The sequence below is a fragment of the Nematolebias whitei genome, chromosome 23 (assembly GCF_014905685.2).
Source record: "Nematolebias whitei isolate Nwh7 chromosome 23, NemWhi1, whole genome shotgun sequence".
NCBI lineage: Eukaryota > Metazoa > Chordata > Actinopteri > Cyprinodontiformes > Rivulidae > Nematolebias > Nematolebias whitei.
Window position 1 is genome coordinate 18,748,012 of NC_056520.1, and position 18,289 is coordinate 18,766,300.

At 37.9% G+C, this 18,289-nt stretch overlaps 2 protein-coding genes across 4 annotated transcripts in view; both read left to right on the plus strand.

The window, feature by feature from the left end:
* The first annotated feature begins 2,949 nt into the window (after nt 1-2,949).
* LOC119429090 (OX-2 membrane glycoprotein-like) lies at nt 2,950-7,126 on the plus strand. The gene is made up of 3 exons (XM_037696807.1): nt 2,950-3,085; nt 6,437-6,793; nt 6,867-7,126. Exons 1-3 carry the CDS (start codon nt 2,950-2,952, stop codon nt 7,124-7,126), a joined length of 753 nt encoding a protein of 250 aa, XP_037552735.1.
* An 8,034-nt stretch (nt 7,127-15,160) lies between these two features.
* LOC119428691 (poliovirus receptor homolog) overlaps nt 15,161-18,289 on the plus strand; it is a 27,378-nt gene continuing 24,249 nt past the window's right edge. For 2 of the 3 annotated variants that reach the window (XM_037696365.1, XM_037696363.1), the window contains exons 1-3: nt 15,161-15,236; nt 17,739-17,824; nt 17,976-18,087. In XM_037696365.1, the coding sequence (XP_037552293.1) occupies nt 18,027-18,087 (61 nt within the window). In that variant the 5' untranslated portion in view covers nt 15,161-15,236; nt 17,739-17,824; nt 17,976-18,026. The remainder of the gene's footprint in view (nt 15,237-17,738; nt 17,825-17,975; nt 18,088-18,289) is intronic. The other variant, XM_037696364.1, reaches the window with a different exon arrangement.

An 18,289-nucleotide genomic window follows, 5' to 3' on the forward strand; every position in this document is an offset into this window, starting at 1 on the left:
TAACAGGTAAGATTTTAAAATAAAAAAAATGGCGTAATGAAGAGTTTATTTAAACTTTCTTTAAGTAAATCTGAGATACAGACTCAAGATGAAGTCAAAAACACGAGTGATTAAGGTGTGCCCCCCCCCCCCCCTTTAATATTATGATCTGTTCTTAGCAATATTTTGTTAGATATATCTGCCCTGCAGCTTCATTAAAACCCAAACAAAAATGCATCAAGATGTGTGAGTCAGTCAGAAATAGTAACATGTGCTCTAACTTCTGGTACCATTACATCAGTGTACTCAACATTTGCAAAGAACTGCAAAAGACTTTCTACTTAATGTCCACTATATGAATAAAATTAGTTAGACACCTGAATATTGAATTCAAGTGTTTCAGTCAGTGTTTGTTCTAAGCCTCTGACCTCCAGTGAAGGGCAGTTTTAACATTTTAGCAAGATCAGTGGCGGCTAGTGGAGTTTTAGGGGTTATAAGTGTGTGAAGCGGAAATGTCCATTGTTTCATGAGCCTGGATGGAGACAAAGTCTGCACTCCTGATTTAATCAGCGATGCACTTTCTCAAAACTGACAGCATACAATCAAGGAGTTCATTCTGCACAGTCTTAGATGTTCCCTTAAACACAGTGGCAGTCTGCAGGTACTCATGCAGAACTGCATCCAGTGATGCTACAAAATCCACCAGTCCTCTGAAAACACCCAGATTTTCTGAGCTTTCACTTTCATCATGGCCACGCAGGGCAAGTTCAAATGCACCACAGAACTTGACACAGTCTATTATTTTTGATAGAATATGCCTGTTTTTGTCCACCTCCTCATTGTGCTTACGGATCCCTACCCTGTAGCCTTCATCAAGCTGAAATGCAATGTTTATTTTTCCAAACATGGCTAGTCGCAGTGCATTTTCCATGTGGATCCCAGATTGTTCATGCTTTTTTGCCTGCTTTAAATCAGTCATACCTGTCTTAATACATGCAGATCCTGATGTTCGAAAAAGGAGGCAGGGAAAGCAGAATAAAGCAGTAGCCTCGCTATACGCAGTTAGCCAAGCCTTATTGCTAAACCAGGTCCTGGTAAAAGATAGAGTGTACCGTCTCCCTCTGTCTGTGGACTGCTGAGCAATTGTGATGTTCATCCCACTGCGGGAGGGTAATGATATGCAAATAAAGCTGCATTCAGCTCTGGGCGCAGGAGAGGTGCGCCCAGAATGGTCCTATCTCTTGTATTGAAGAGGACACCTTTTAACGAGAGTCTTTTTGCGCCCCAGGGTAGAAATACGTCACCAATTAGACAACGTCAATGAACGAAACAACTTTATTCAACATTAACTATAAAATATTTATCTTACAAAACAAAAAATATACATATATTTTGAAATATTTTTATTTTATTATTTCATTTTGATGTAATTTTTTTTTATGCCTTATTCAAGGTAATGTGGTGATTGGTGGGGCGACGCCCTTGAGCCCTCTATTGGCCAGCTGCCACTGACTAAGATGTTTTGGACAATGTCACGCCTTCACTTTGGTAATGTCTCTTTTCTATCCCAACATGACTGTGCCCCATTGCACTAAAGACTGAAAAGATATGATTTGATGATTTTGGACTGGAAGAACTTAACTGGTCCTGACCTCAACCACATCAATCCATTGGCAGGAACCTGAACAGAGATGTCCAGCTAGACCTTCTCGTCCAGCATCAGTGTCTCATAAATGCTCTACAGAAAAATTGACAAAAATTCTTCACAAAAAAAGACTCCAAACACTGTATGGAAAGACCACCAAGAGCATTTCTGGAGGAATTTGTTTATTCATTGAACAAATTATGAAATATTAGACAAGAAAATCAACATGAAGATTCAAGCTTCTGATGTATTTTATGTGGAGATGAGCTCCTAAATACATGGTGTATATAAAAATATATTCTATTACCAAAATATATTGTTTTGGTAATGTGTTGTTATTTTCAACTATACAAGTGTTCAAAATAAATTTTTTCTCATCACCTTTTATTCCTACTTGTCTTCTGCTGTGTGTTTTTTCCTTAGAAGCCTAATTATGGCAAAAATCAACAAGAATAGCTGATTTTAAAACTGATTTACGGTAATTTATCCTTTACACTTGTAGCTTTATCAAGTGTAACGGGCAGGCTCTTGAATGTAACTTTAAATGGAAATGTGCTGAACAGAATATAACTGTAAAGAAACAAGTTTCGAGGTGTTTCTGACTGACACACTTTTAGTTGTGTGGTTTTGCTGCTTCCTGCCGAGGAGTTCTGCACAGAGCAAAAAGAAGCGACTTCACCTTCAAGCATCACCGTTGCCTTTTGCTTCAAAGATGCTACCCGGTGCATTTTTGTATCTGCTCTTTGTGAGTGAAGTCTTCGTAAAAGGTAAGAAACTGCTGGTTTCAGCAATATAAAAATAAAATACCTCAGACTATCTTCATTGTTTAACTTGAAAATGTTGGCAATGTGAAGCTTTTTGACTTTCAATGGATTTATTTCACTTGGTCAACTATATGCTAAAACTAAGTCCCCGTTTCACTATCGACCTGTTCACGTTTCGAATGATGTTTCAAAAGATTTTTCTTCCGCTTTAAATCACATTTCAAATCAGTTTCCTCCCCTTAGCAATCCGGAATCACAGGCCCGCAGGGTATGGACCCAAAGTTAGCCTAAAGCTAAACCCTCAGCTAACCACTGATCCGTTCACATTTCAAACCAGTTTTCCGTGCTTAGTGAGACACCTGCCGAGGATCAGACTCTCGTTATTGGTAGCTCCATAGTCCGAAACGTGGCACCTGCAACTTAAACCATCTTAAACTACTGGCTAAAGCTAAGGCTAAGTACAGTAAAATTATTATTCACGTCGGCGAAAATTACACTCGGCTACACAAATTAGAGATCACTAAAATTAATGTTGCTTCAATGTGTAACTTCGCGAAAACTATGTTGGACTCTGTAGTTTTCTCCAGCACCATCCCCAACCTGACCAGCGATGACATGTTTAGCCGTATGTCGGCTTTCAACCGCTGGGCGTCCAGGTGGTGCTCTGAAAACAACGTAGGATTTGTAGACAACTGGAGTAAAACCCAGTTTGATGCGGAGAGATGGAATCCATCCCACCTTAAATGGAGCAGCACTTCTCTCTAAAAACTTACCCGATTCAGTTGGACATACAGATTATTGACAATTAACCGTCCAGTCTAGAAATCTTCCACACCTCTCTGCTGCTTCTATTTTGTTACCCACCCACACCCCCATTGCAACTGTGCCAACTCGCCCATAGCTCAAATTAAATAAACCAAAAAATAGCTCTAAAAATATAAACCACAATAATCTTATTAATATAAACACAACTTTAACAGAACAAAATAATAAAAAATTTTAAATGTAGATTATTGAACATCAGATATCTTTCCTGTAAATCCCTGTTAGTTAATGACCTGATAACTGATCATCATATTGATTTAACCTGGCTACAACAGGAAGATTTTGTTAGTATAATCTATAACATATATCTATAATATATAATCTATAATAATTACTCCACTCCACCTAATTATTTAAATTTTCATGTTCCTAGAACAACTGGTCAAGGTGGAGGTGTAGCTTCTATTTTTCAGTCGTGCCTATTAATTAATATTAAACCAATTAGTAGTTATAATACTTTTGAGTTGCTGTCTCTAAGTCTATCCCATCCTAAATGGCAAACGGACGGCCACTTTAACTAGTATTGCCTCTCATTCTGTGTCAGATGAGACAATTTTAAAAATGTCACTAGAACCTGATTTATGTTTGGAATGTCTTTGTCCTGTTGAGCTCCCTGAAATGCCAAAAATAATAGCTTCATCCAAACCATCCACATGTCTGCTAGATCCCATCCCAACCAGACTGTTTAAAGGTGTATTTTCCTTAATTAATAACCATGTCTTGGATCTGCTTGATTTGTCTCTAATAAACAGTTATGTACCACAGAGTTTTAAGGTTGCTGTAATTAAACATTTACTTAAGAAACATAACCTTGACTCAGGAATCCTAGCCAATTATAGACCTATATCTAATCTAACTTTCATCTAAAAAATTCAAGAGAAAATTGTTGCTGGTCAGTTACGTGATCACTTGCAAAGAAATAATCTGAAGAGTTTCAGTCAGGGTTTGGAGCTCACCACATCACTGAATCGGCACTGGTGAAAGTTACTAATGATATTCTCATGGCCTCTGACAATGGACAGGTGTCTACACTGGTCCTGTTAGACCTCAGTGCTGCATTTGATAAAGTTGATCATAATATTATAGTAAGTTTTAAGATTTGGTTGATTATAATATTCTTTTACTTATGTTTAGAGCTCAGAATTACTCACTACCATCAAACATTCAGAACTATTTTGTGAAAAGGACCAGTAGTTATAATTTAAAGGGAATAGAAATGTTTGTTAAACCTAAGTACAGAACAAGTTTAAAGGGTAGATCTACTACACTAAGAGGAATTGATCTTTGGAATGGTTTGGAGGACAATGTAAAAAAAGCGAAGTCAATACTAACATTTAGGAAAATGGTTAAAACTATTTTGTTAAATAATTATATTTAGTTGTTTCTATTTAACAAATTATAAAGGTATTTTGATGAGACTATTCTTTTGTATTACAATAAGCAAATTAATGTTTGAATTGATTGTTTGAATTTGATTGTTTAATAGGGAGCAGATATAATAAGAAATGTTTTCTTCTTCTGCTTCCTTTCATTTTATGTTTTTTTGTTTAATTTTTTTTCTTTCTAAAAATTGTCATTGTTTTTTATATGAAATGAATAAATTTACAATAAATAAATAAATAAATAAATAAATAAATAAAATATTCTATTACAGAGACTCGAATGTGATATTGGAATTACAGGAACAGCTCTAAATTGGTTTAAATCATGCCTATCTGATAGATTCCAATTTGTAAATGTAAATAAAGAATCTTCATCATACACCAAAGTTAGTCATGGTGTTCCTCAGGGTTCATTGCTTGGACCACTACTCTTTACCTTGTATTCCATTAGGTAATGTTATTAAACAGCATGGGATATATTCTCATTGTTATAATCAGCTATTTATACTACAAGCATGTCTTATAGACAAAAACATGGATGACCCTAAAAGTTTTGCTTCTGAATACAGACAAGACTGAGGTTTTAGTTTTTGGACCTGAGCCTCTTAGGAATGGATTTTTCAGTCTTTAACCCTCCTTGGATGGCATTAATTTGGCCTCCAGCTATAATGTTAAAAATCTTGGTGTTTTTTTTTTGATCAGGACATGTCTTTTATCCCCCACATTAAAAACGTTACTAGAACAGCCTTCTTCCACCTGCGTACTATCACTAAAATTAGAAACATCTTATCCAAAAATGATGCAGAAAAACTGGTTCATGCATTTGTCACATCTAGACTGGACTATTGTAATGGTTTATTATCTGGGTGTCCAAATACTTCTTTAAAAAGTCTTCAGTTGATCCAAAATGCTGCTGCCAGAGTCTTAACCGGAGTTAGTGGGAGAGATCATATCTATCCAGTTTTAACTTCTCTCCATTGACTCCCTGTCAGATTTAGAGCAGCATTCAAAATCTCACTTCTAACCTACAAAGCTCTCAACAGCCTAGCTCCATCTTATATTTGAGATCTTATTGTTCCATATTTTCCTAACAGAGCACTTTGCTGTCAGACTGCAGGCTTACTTGTGGTTCCTAGAGTTTCCAAAAGCAGAATTGGAGGAAGATTTTTCAGTTATCAGGCTCCTCTCTTATGGAACCATCTTCCAGTTTCTGTCTGTGAGGCTGACGCATTGTCCAGTTTTAAGACAGGGCTTAAGACTTTCCTTTATGATAAATCCTATAGTTAGGGTTGGCTTGTTATGCTGCTATAGGCTTAGACTACTGGAGGACAAATTGACCTCATTTCCTTAAATGAATTGTTAAAATTGAATAGTTTTAATTTGATACTATTTCTATCTTAATGTGATTCTTGATCTGCCATTGTGTATCTGTTCCTCCTTCCTGTTCCTCTCAAACCCAGCCGGTCGAAGCAGATGACCGCTTGTCCTGAGCCTGGTTCTGCTAAAGGTTTCTTCCACATGAGGGAGTTTTTCCTTTCCACTGTCGCCTTTATGCTTGCTCCAGATGAGAGTTCTGTGATGGAGTTAAATTCAAAGCAGTCTGCGCCTCAGATAAATAATGTTAACTTATTATTTTTATGTATGAATGTTTCTGTTCAGTGCCCTGAGATGACTTCTGTTGTGACTTGGCACTTTATAAATAAACTGAATTGAATTGAATTGAACTCGGAGGCTCAGTATAAAGGTGAAGTATGTCTACTGTCACAGATGGAAACGTGAAATATTAAATGAGCAGAAGAGTGACTTTTTCAACTAACATCTGTCATATTTCTGTCCTGCAGGTCAAACAATTGTGATAAAAACACAGCAGAGTGTCTTGGCAAGATTGGGAGAAAATGCGCATCTCAGCTGTCATCTCAGCTGGTTTTCCAGTTCTGTCCTGGAAAGCAAAATCATTCAGGTCACGTGGCAAAAAACTTTATCTGATGAACAAAAAAATGTTGCAACTTACAACCAAATCTTCGGTCAAACAGTGAATGACGACTTCAAGAATAAAGTTCAGTTTAAAGAGGCTGGACTGCAGAACAACTCAATAGTTATCAGGAACGTAGCAGAGCAGGATGGAGGGTGTTATGTCTGTGTTTTCAACATGTTTCCTGATGGAAGTCTATCAAACAAAACCTGCCTCCATGTCTATGGTAAGAAGCTGTCAGCATCCCAGTTTGAACCAGTTCATCTTGGCGTCTCTGATGGTTCTTGTTGTGTGTGCAGAGCTGCATGAACCCGTCCTTCAGGTCAGAAGATCAAAGTCTCCTGAAGAGTCACTTGTGTCGTGTTCAGCCACAGGTCGACCTGCTCCCACTGTAACTCTGACTGTTCCACAACAACACCTCCACTTGTCACAACACAACACCATCACAGTTACCAACACCAACAATACAGTCACCGTCACCACCACAGCTGTGCTGTCAGGTCTCCATGACGACAGCACACGGGTTGGATGTGCAGCCAGAGTGGACTCTGGTCCTTAGGTGGAGGTGGTGAAGAGGATCGCTGAGCTCAGACAGATGTCTGGCGGTGCTTCCAAAGGTTCCAGTAAGTTCAAGTTCTGGTTGTCTCAAATAGTTATATTATTAATGATGTGCTGGGATAATTTGAGGAGACTCTGTGCCAGACTCACAACTTACTGAAGGCATTATACATACTCTTTGGCCTGGGAACACCACTGCATCCCCCAGGAAGAGCTGGAGAGTGTTGCTGGGGAAACGAATGTTTGGATTTCCCTCCTAGACCTGTTGCCCCATCACCCAATTATGGACAAGCATTAGAAAATGAATGGTTGGTCAGATGGAATTTGCTGATATTCTGTAAACCATCCTTCCAGCCATTATCTTTTACCCTCTTCTTCCTTTCCAGGGTAAGGAGGTCACTGTTGCCCATATCCATCTATCACTGTGCGAGAGGTGGGGTACACCTTGGACAGGTCTCCAGTCCTTCACAGGGACACATAGAGACAAACAATCACTCACACCTAGGGACAATTTAGAGTTACCAATCAGCCTAACGTGCATATTTTTGCTCTGTGGAAGGAAACCAGAGTACCAGGAGAAAACCCTCGCATGCACAGAGAGAACATGCAAACTCCACCCAGAATAGGCTCCGGGTCGGGATTGGGTCTAGCTACTTTCTCACTGAGAGGCGGCAGCTCTACCAACTGAACCACCTGCTCCGCCTATTCTGTAAACCTTGAAACCCTCTTTAGCCTCTTTCGTGTGGAGTTCCTCAGGGTTGTTTTCTTGGACCAGTATCATTCTCTTTTTTTCACGCATGCTCTAGGCTTCATTGTTGGATAATTTAATCATCCTATTATTTTCTCAAATAAATAAACCACACAAGGAAAACTAGAAGATCTTGTCAACTCAGCTTTAATCTTGCAAGAGGGACAGCGTTGAAAAACAAGGATCAAGATGTTACATGTTGCTTCGTCTCCAAGGTCTGCTCACAGAGAAAAAGTCAGCAAAAGCTTAAATACCCGTTATCAGACAGAGGAGACGTCAAGACAACCTCTGCTTCACAGCTCACAGTAGGCGTCAGAGTTTATCAGCTATCAGTTATCAGCCTCCTCTCTGCGTAGACAGAAAGGCTCTCTTGGATTTACACACATGGTTCTATATTAATTTGACATCAGTAAGTGAAACATCCATGACCTTTACATAATCTTCCCCCATCATTCATAATTAATTAGATACCGAAATCTAATAATGGTCAATCAGGTCATCTGGATAGTTTCTTCATTTCGCCCTCTATCTGTAGGGCTTCATCAGTCTGAGGAGTCCCAAATAAACTGTGTTCCCCACTAAGCTGTACACTCCTTTAGTGGACCAACCAGTTGGTGATAAGAGGGTTTCTGGGGGCTGTCCTGTCCCCCGTCGACTCCTCCCAGGCAGGCAGCTACAGCCAAAGTGGTTCAAGACATCAAAGTTCATGCTCAATCATCCAGTCTCCTCAGACTGATGAAGCCCTCCAGATAGAGAGCGAAACGTCTTTCCACAAAAAAAGAAACTGTCCAGATGACCCGATTGACCATTACTGGATGTTGTACATGGATGATTGAGCATGAACTTTGATACCGAAATCTACTTATTATTGAAGTGCAACAGTTGGACTGTGCTGCAAATGTTAAGGCTTGGATGTTTTTAAAAATTATTACATTTTAGAGAGGAATAAACTGAAGTAACTATTTCTGGAACATCTGCAATGCCTCTTTAGATCTGATTAGTCTTGAGTGATAAATTCACACGTTAAACCATCTGATATTTCATTCTAATTTTAACTTTGAGAAACAAATCAGTTAAGTAGTAGTGTTTTCTCTACAGAATAATAAAAATATTTGATGATTTTCAAGGAGTGAACCTTGTTGTTACTGTATGAAATACTTGAATATTGCTCAAAGTAATTACGTATTTTTTGTCTTTCAGATTCCACTTGGATAATTGTACTATGTGTGTCTGTACTAGTGCTTCTGCGGCCATGACAGTCCTGTTTAAACATCAGGTAAGTCTTCTAAAACATGTCTGTGTTACAAAACTCAAATTAAGTCCCACATGTTGATGAATGAAATAATCTAAACTGTCATGTCAAAGACAGGTTTGAGTCAGCGACCTGTCTTTTCCCACAATCAACATGTTTTTTTTTGTCTGTTTTTAGGAAAAGGAACCTGACCCAAGGAGAAAATCAGCTGACAAACGAAGATTCAAACTTATGATAAACCACATTCCACACATGGACATTATGCAAAAAACAGCATTTTACAAGAAACGTTGTCATTATGGGAAAATATCAGCATATTTAAACTGTATTGTAGCATTAAAAAAAAAAAAAAATAACTGGCTAAATGTTGCATTTATGGTGTATGTCCAAAACCAACCCTTGTTTGTTTTTGAGGGTTATTAAACACAATTTGATTACATCATGCATATTAATCTTTTTTTTTCTACTTGTATGATCTAATGTGTACATTTGAATAACTTTCTTAACATTTTTTATGTAGTTTATAAGAATATTGCCATAAAAGCAATCAAAAACATAACATTCCTTGAAGGAATGCATATTATCCGCCACCTTTCATGCCATAGTTTGAAATTAAGATTATTTTATGAAAAAAAATAAACAACAGCAATGTCGCTGCTTTGGTCAAATCTTAAGAAAACAATCTTTTACAGTGCAATCTCATAAAATATTTTGCTAACAGATGTGCAAAAGCATTTCTTGTTTGGCAGCAGCCGATATTAACAGGATTTCTGTAAGATTAAAAAGTCAAAACCCAGAGGAGCCTGTGCGATGATGCATGAATGGTTGTGCAAAGTTCAGAAACTTTGTGTGGCTTTCCTGCCAGCAGGTGGTTTAAGTTGTGACAGAAATGGGTGCCAAAGTCTAAAACACAAAGTGAATGGGTCTGTTTTACCTAACATGACAGAATCTACACCCCATCGTATCAAACCCAGAGTGGGTTTTGTCACCATTGGTGCTGGTGAGCCCAGTTGTGCAGGCAAGCAGGCGAGGACTCAGGGTTTATATATAAAAATAAAAGATTTATTAACAAAACAAACGAGCTGACAGGGCAGCAAAAACAAACAAGGATGGACAGGTGGTACTTACAAAACAGACAGGTGAGCAGTAGACAATGCCAGGACAAAGACTAACACAGACACATACTTATATATAGAGAAACACCAATCAGACAAAGTGAAGGAACCTGTGAGTAATCACAGATGCCAGGAGACAGAGATTGAAGACGCAGGACATAAACACGACACAAGATGGGACTAGACACCAAAGAAACACAAACCCTGTAGAGACATAAACAGAGGATCAGAGAAACACAAACATGAACACAACACCAAGGATAAAAACACAATTCCTACAGGTTTAGTTTGTTATTATCGTATTTTTTGGACTAAAAGGTGCACCGGATTATAAGGTGCATTATCAATGAACGGGTCCGTTTTCATACATAAAGTGCACTGGATTATAAGGCGCATTAAGTGAAACAAAACAATCAAATAAGTCAAATTTTATTCAACTCATTCACAATAATCACATAAAATTGGTTTGAGTTCAGTAAGCACAACCAGAATTAATAATAAGATGCAGTGGATTATAAGGCTCACTGTCAATTTTTGAGAAATTTAAAGGATTTTAAGTGTGCCTTATAGTCCGAAAAATATGGTATCTCCTGCAGCAATCATAGAATATGATGCATTTTTTATTATGCTTTTTGTGTGGAGCCTTGCCAAAATATACAACAAATGTGTTCCCACTTCTAGATTTAGTTTGACTTTTTCCCCACCAGAGACAGAAATTAACACAATGAGCCAAACCACCACATGAGTCAGCCTCCGTAAAGTCTCCATCCTGTGTGAATGATGGGAACTTGTACACGCACACATTGTTTTCCCCACTTTAGGTTCCAAATGAACTTGAAAATCTTGTGATCAATGTGTGAAGATTAAAGCAGGTGATGGATCAAACTGTTTGTCATGTGAAGTTCATAAAATGCTACTGTCTGCATGTGAGTCACAAAACATGTCTGTGTTTTAGATTTTTTGTTTTTCATATGTGACAAGTGGAAGTGAACTTTATTACATTTATGACTTGCATCAGGTCTATTGACCAGTAAAGATTGAGAACATCTTACAGGAGTTTAATTTATAGATTTCTTAAGTTATTCTCTTTTCTATTAACCAGAACTCAACAATGAAGTAGATTTTTTTTTTTTTTTTTTTACTGGGAGCCATAATCAAGACTCTTTGAAAGCTTCTCTTTCATATATATGTATGTACACACACACACACACACACACACACACACATAAATATATATTTATATATGTGTGTGTGTGTATTTTTTATTTTATTTCTCTGCTTGTCTTAAAAAATATTTTTCATTCGACCTTTATTTATACAGGCTAGCCTCACTGAGCCACGGGGACTCATTTGCAAGAGAGACCTGTTCCAGACAGAACATATAAAGTACAGACAACAAAACAGTAGACAATGGCAACAATAAACTACAGTAAAAATGCAGTTAAAATAAGAGTAATGTATAAAACAATAAATCAGGGTGCCACAAACCAAGGTACTATACTAAAAACAAGAACATATTTGCTTTGACTTTTCTACTGACATTAGCAAATGTTTGAAACCCCTTAAAGAAATCAAGATGGACAACTTCAGTTCCTGTTGCAAGGTGTTCCAGGATACAGGAGCTGAGTAGGAAATGGCCTTTTTGCCAAGTTCAGTCCGCACTGACGAGACGCTGCAGGTAATGATGTCCTGAGAGCACATGTTGTAACTGCACTGACGGCATGACACATGGGAGGAGATATAAGAAGGCAGCAGACCAAGGAGGGATTTATAGATGAAAATGAACCAGAGTGAGAGTCTACGTGTAGATAATGATGACCAACTGACCAAGGAATACAAAGTGCAGAGATGTGTACGGTAGTTACAGCCAGTTATAAATCTTAGCGCGCCATGGTAGATGACATCCAACATCTGCAAGGAGCTGGCAGGGGCATTCATGTAAATAACATCACCATAATCATTGGCCAGTATGAAGGTAGCAGTTACAAGGCGTTTTCTGGCATTCAGAGTTAAGCAAGATGTATTTCTTAAAAAGAAACCCAATTTTAATTTCAGTTTCTTTATCAAGTTTTCGACGTAGTTTAAAAGTAAGATGTGCATCAACCAAAATTCCCAAGTATTTGTAAGAATCTACAAACTCAATAGGAACAACATGCATGGATGAGATGGGAGGAAGAGTTTCTTCTGGAAAACAACATCCCTTTGGTTTTGTCAGCATTTAGCACCAGCATGAGATGGAATAAGTCTGACTGATGTCAAAGGCAGACTGTAGAAGCTGGAAAACCTTGGCAACTGTGTTAGCTTGGCAATAAACAACAGAGTCATCGGCATAGAGATGCAAGGTGCGTCAAGAATGTTTTGACCTACATTATTTATATAAATTGTATAAAGAGTGGGACCTAAAACGGAGCCTTGTGGCACACCGCTGGTGACCGTTAGGTAGCTAGATGAAGTACCGTTATGTTAAACACATAGCCTCCGACCTGAGAGTTTGAGAACCAGCCAACAGTGTGACCTGAGAAGCCAGTATCTGAGAGCTTGTGGCATAAGATGTCATGGTGTACTACAGTATCAAAGGCTTTGGCTAAATAAAGTGCAGCACAGTAATCCTTAGCATCCAAAACTTCAACAACATCCTTAAAAACTTTTAGTGAAGCAGTCATTGTGCTATGTTGTTTTCTGAAGCCAGATCGGAGGGAAGATAAAATATTAAGAGTCCAAATACTTCTTGACCTGAGTATTTATCAGTTTTTTCTAAAACCGTAGGTAAAATACAGAGTTTGGAGATTTGTTGATAATTGTTCAGTATAGTTGGGTCTCCTCCCTTCAATAACGGCAGCACAAAAGCTGTTTCATCTGGGACAGTATTATGTTGTATAGACAGATTGAAAATGTGTGACACTGGTTCTGCTATAATTTGTGCAGCTAGACTTAAATAATTTAAACAAATAAATAATAAAGTCCTGAATAGATCGTTTTGATTTTGATTTTTTTTCCAGGAAACAGATATGAAGACAAAGCCAAGACACATCAGGGGTCAGAGAAAAATCTGATACTCACCTCACAAAAAACACAGCTTTTCTGTGATTTAATAACTTGCAGGGTAACTTTAAAGGACTTCCAGCTAATCTAACCTCTGATGTGCCGAAACTCCTTCAACTGCCCAAAGTGCAGTTACTTCTGAAACACGAAAGCAGGCAGGATATTAACACTTCATATTTAAATGAACAGAATTGATTTAAAAAAAAGTTATCATGTTGTTTTACCCCAAAATCTAAGCCGAACGTGCAGGCCTTTTATCTGTCCGAGTTCGTTCTGAACGGTCCACGTGCAGAAAAAAACGAGACCTTATTCAAGTCAAAATGAACTTTTAAGAGAGAGCAGACTTTAAATAAGTTGTGCATGGAATGTCTGATAAAACACACAGTTATTGTGTTTGTGATTTAAAATGTGAATAATTCTAAAGTCTATGGTATGGCAAATGTTTATAGCCATTTAAATGATACCATGAATTAAATATATATATATAATAAATAATACATAATTAAATACACGTGTATGTATATATATTCTTGATAGTGCATTTTTAATGTTTAAAAAAAACCCACAAGAATGGTGTAAATGTATTAGTATATATTTTTATTCTATGTTAATATTCATTCAGTCATTCAACCTTTATTTAGACAGGTGAATCCCATATATTAATATAAGTACAAGTATTTGTTTTTAATCATATGTCGCACTATTTTTTTAATCACCCATATTTTTTTTATTTAATTTTAATTTTAATTAACTTTATTTATACAGGTTAGTCTCGTTGAGTCACGAGAACTCAATTTTCAAGACACCTGTTTTGGAGCAGATGATGGGGGTTAAGGGCCTTGCTCAAGGGCCCAGAGTGGGGCAAAGGAGGGTGGAGGCAGGTGTGGGTGTTCCACCTTTCCCACCCACATTTTGATGCTGTCGGTCCAGGGAGTCGAACCGGTGACCTTCCGATAGCGGAAGGTCTCTAGCCTCTGTGCCCCCTTCCCCGTTTATTGATCCATCCATCCATCCATTTTCTTTACCCGTTTATTCCATTTTGGGTCACGGGGGTCGCTGGTGCCCATGTCCAGCAATCACTGTGCGAGGGGCGGGGTACACCCTGGATGGGTCGCAAGTCCATCACAGGGCCACATAGAGACAAACGAGACAAACAACCATTCACTCTCTCACGCACACCTAGGGACAATTTAGAGTTACCAATCAGCCTAACATGCATGTTTTTGGACTGTGGGAGGAAACCGGAGTACCCGGAGAAAACCCACGCATGCACGGAGAGAACATGCAAACTCCACCCAGAAAGGCCTCCGGACCGGGGTTTGAACCAGGGACCTGCTCGCTGAGAGGCAGCAGCTCTACCAGTTGCGCCACCGTGCTGCCTCCCGTTTATTGATTTAAATACATAAAGTTGTTGTACTACCAGTAACAATTATGAGATTTGTTAAAATTATTTTTGTCTCCGTTATTCAAGTAATTAAATTGAAACACAAGGTCTCATTCTCAAGAGACCCATTTTAAGTGTAACGCAAGAATGTCTTTTGTTTTTTTTGTCTTTTAATTGCACCCTTGAGGATTAATAAAGTTTTTTTTAAATGAATTGAATTGAATGTAATTACAGTCAATACATGCATATTACAATCTAAACAACATCACATTAAAAAAACAAACAAATTAAAACAAGTACATTTCCAAAATACTGTACTGTGATTATTTTATTTTAATTGACAGTGCCTGAACCACAAAGTTTAGCTGCAGTTGCACATTCTGGCCACCAGGGGTCTCTGTTTGTTCGTGGCGCTGTTGATGCTGTTTAATGTCCGCACGAGGCGGCAGGAAGTCAGGTCGTAGTTAAACGTCTGAACTGAGGAACCCGCCGCTTCACTTTGATATGAACCGAAGAGCAGGGAGCATATTGGAGCAAACTTCAATTCTACAGACTAAAATCTGTCAGCAGGTAAGTTTAATGACTTGTATATATTTATAAAAATAAATATATTACACATTTTAATGTTGAAAACTGGTTTGAAATTTTTAAAACGACGTCGTTTTTCGTCTTTTGAACGTTTAGCTAATTTAACACACCTGTGTTGTAAACACTTGGAAATATCTCTGTCCTTAAAAACAGAATTTTATTCAATATTTATCAACACATCTGACACGTTTGATCTAATAATAACAGCTTTATTTCAAGACGAACACAAGTTAGTAAAATATGTCCAAAAAAAAAAAAAGTGAATCTTAGGGATTCATGATGTTTATTTAATAAGTTTAATTTAATGTTTGCTTCCTGGGGCCTGTGGAGAACATCTGGATGCAGAGCAAAAATCCTGGTTGGGAGTATGGTTTCACTATTTGGAGCTCATTCTGTTCTTTTTTTTTTTTAAAGATGTGTTCATAATATTTTATATTTTGTGAAAAAGTGTCACCCCTAAGAATCTGCAAAAATGACTACCGATTAAAAAAAAATATTTCTCCAAATACAATCTGAAAAGCTTTTCACATTAAAAGTCTGACAGCTGATCCAGATAAAATCATTAATAGGAGCTGTCTGCAGCAGAGTTTATTTATTTATTTATTTAGTGGAAAAGGGATTAAACTGCTGCCCAACAGGAGCAGGATGCTTGCTTGAAGCCAGATGCTTGGCACTGTTAAAGAGCAAATAACGCCTATAAAACTTTCAGCTCTGCTCTGTTTTGTGGTTGAAGCAGGTTCCTGTAATCCCACTGAAGTCCAACTCACTCCTCCCACAGCGAGTCTCGTCAAGGACCAGTTCTAACTTTTAAATCAAGGGAGTTTATAACTAATCTGCAGGTTTCAAGCAAATGAATTTACGTTTTTGTTTAGTAACTTGTGCTGAGCTTGGATTTTTACAGTTCTGATCCATACACACCCTCTGGTTGCACACATGCTGTGATTACCCGAGCCATTAACGTCCTCTCATCCTGTCTTGTGTCATCACTGGGCTTTGTAGTTCCTTCGGAGGTATTGATTTCGAAACCTCCAGCTTTGATGCCGTCTAGACTTTTAAGGTGGCAGCTGTTTTTGCTGATACAAACTCAGGCACCAGATTTTTTTTGTGCGACTCTAAACAGAAACGAGCGGGATCATGAAAACGCCTTGATGGACTAAAAACATGATTTATTGTGTGAATGTTTGTGAAGCATTCGCACCATTGTGATCCATTTTTCTTCCGTACATTATTCAGCGTCTTGCTCGTTCCACAGTTTTTGTGCTATTTCAACAAATCGTAAATCGAAACGTTCAGCTCGTTCAGGAGAAAGGGTGCTGTGACGTGTTGGCGTTGGTGCAACTTTAGCTTTTAGAAATATTTAGCCTTTTCTGTCACTTTTTTTTTTCCCACATAGAGAATGAATTGAGCTCATTTTACATCCTTCCAATCTTTTTAATGTGTTTACAACCTTTTACATTTTGTTCTGCTTCAGCTACTTTGTGCAAATTGAAACTTTTTTCAGCTACTTTCAGCTCGTCAGCCCCCCCCCCCCCCCAGCTGTTTTGAGCTACTTTTAGATTCTTTCTGCTAACTATAACATTTTTGTGCTTCTTGTAACCTCTTTCTGTTAATTTCAGCTGTTTCTGCTATTTCGTCTGCTATTTAACTGTTTTTATGCAAATTTTATCTTTTTGGCTAATTCCCCATTTTTTACACTCGTTTAAATTTTTTCAGCCTAATTTAGCAAAAATCTACTCTCTCCACTTCCTTCTGGTAATTTAGGCTACTTTCAGAAATTTTTAGCTACTTTTCAGCTACTTTTTTTAAAAACTAATTTCAGCTTTTCTCAGATAATATCCTTCTTTTTACTGCTCATTCCTGCTTCTTTTAATTTAATTGGGTAAATGTGTTTTTTCTCCTTTCTTCTGCTAATGTAAGCTTGTTCTACCTTTTCAGCTACCTCTTTTTTTTTTAGCATTTTACAGCTAACTTCAGCTGCTTTCAGATAAATTCAAGTTTTTTGTGGTCATGTCTGTAACTTTCAGCCTATTTATCTCCTTTCAGCTTTTTTCTAAAAGTTTCATCTTTTTCTGCTATTTCAGTTACTTTTTAGCTGTTTTGTGCTAAATTTAGCTTTTTCAACTAATCCCACTTTTTAAAGATAATTTCAGTGCCTTCCACGTCCTCCTGGTTTTTTAAACTTCTTTCTGCCATTTCAACTATTTTATTTTTACTAATTTCCTAATTTTTACTGCTAATTTCTGCTTATTTAAATCTAATTTAGCTAATTTGTATTCTTTCTGCTTTCCTCTGCTAATTTAGGGTTGTTCTTCATTTTCAGCTACTTTTCAGGTAGCTTCAGCTGTTTTTCAGTAAGTTCTTCAGCAATAAGCATCCACACTGCATTTTCGCAGGAAATGCCATTTCTCTGGTTTATTCTACAACCGTCTTCTAGCCGAAGTGATGTCGTCATCTCTAACATCATCCTCTTGCGTCCTGTCCCAGCAGGACCAGTGCCAGTAAGATGCAGCTACAACCGTGCTGACCAGTAGCAGCAGCCAGAAGAGTCACAACACTGAACATCTGACACGGTACGCCTACATCCCAGCTGCTTTATTTACTCTTTCACCATTCCAGCATGTGGGTTTTGTGGCCACACGCTGTCAGCAGTGTTTAACGTTGAGGTCGACCAGTGAGACTTTGGTTGTGGTTGCAGCTCGCTGACACTGTTTGTGTTTGCAGCAGCCGAATCGATGCAAGTCTGGGTCAGTCTGTGAGCTGCTTCGGTGTGCGATGTGTGGACCTGCCCTCCGCCTGTGTCTGCTGCTGTGGGTCGTAGGCGCAACAACACAAAGTATGTTTTTACAACCAAAGCTTTCCTTAAATATACATGATGCTCCTTTTTATGAGCACTTACGATATAATCGGTTTTATAAAGCTGCAAGCTGCAGGCAACCACTTTTACATGAATTGTTCTGCTGATCTTCTATTGAAAATTTCACTTTAAACAAATGTTGCAGCTATTCTGGATAGTTTGCATCTTCTCTCACTTTGTC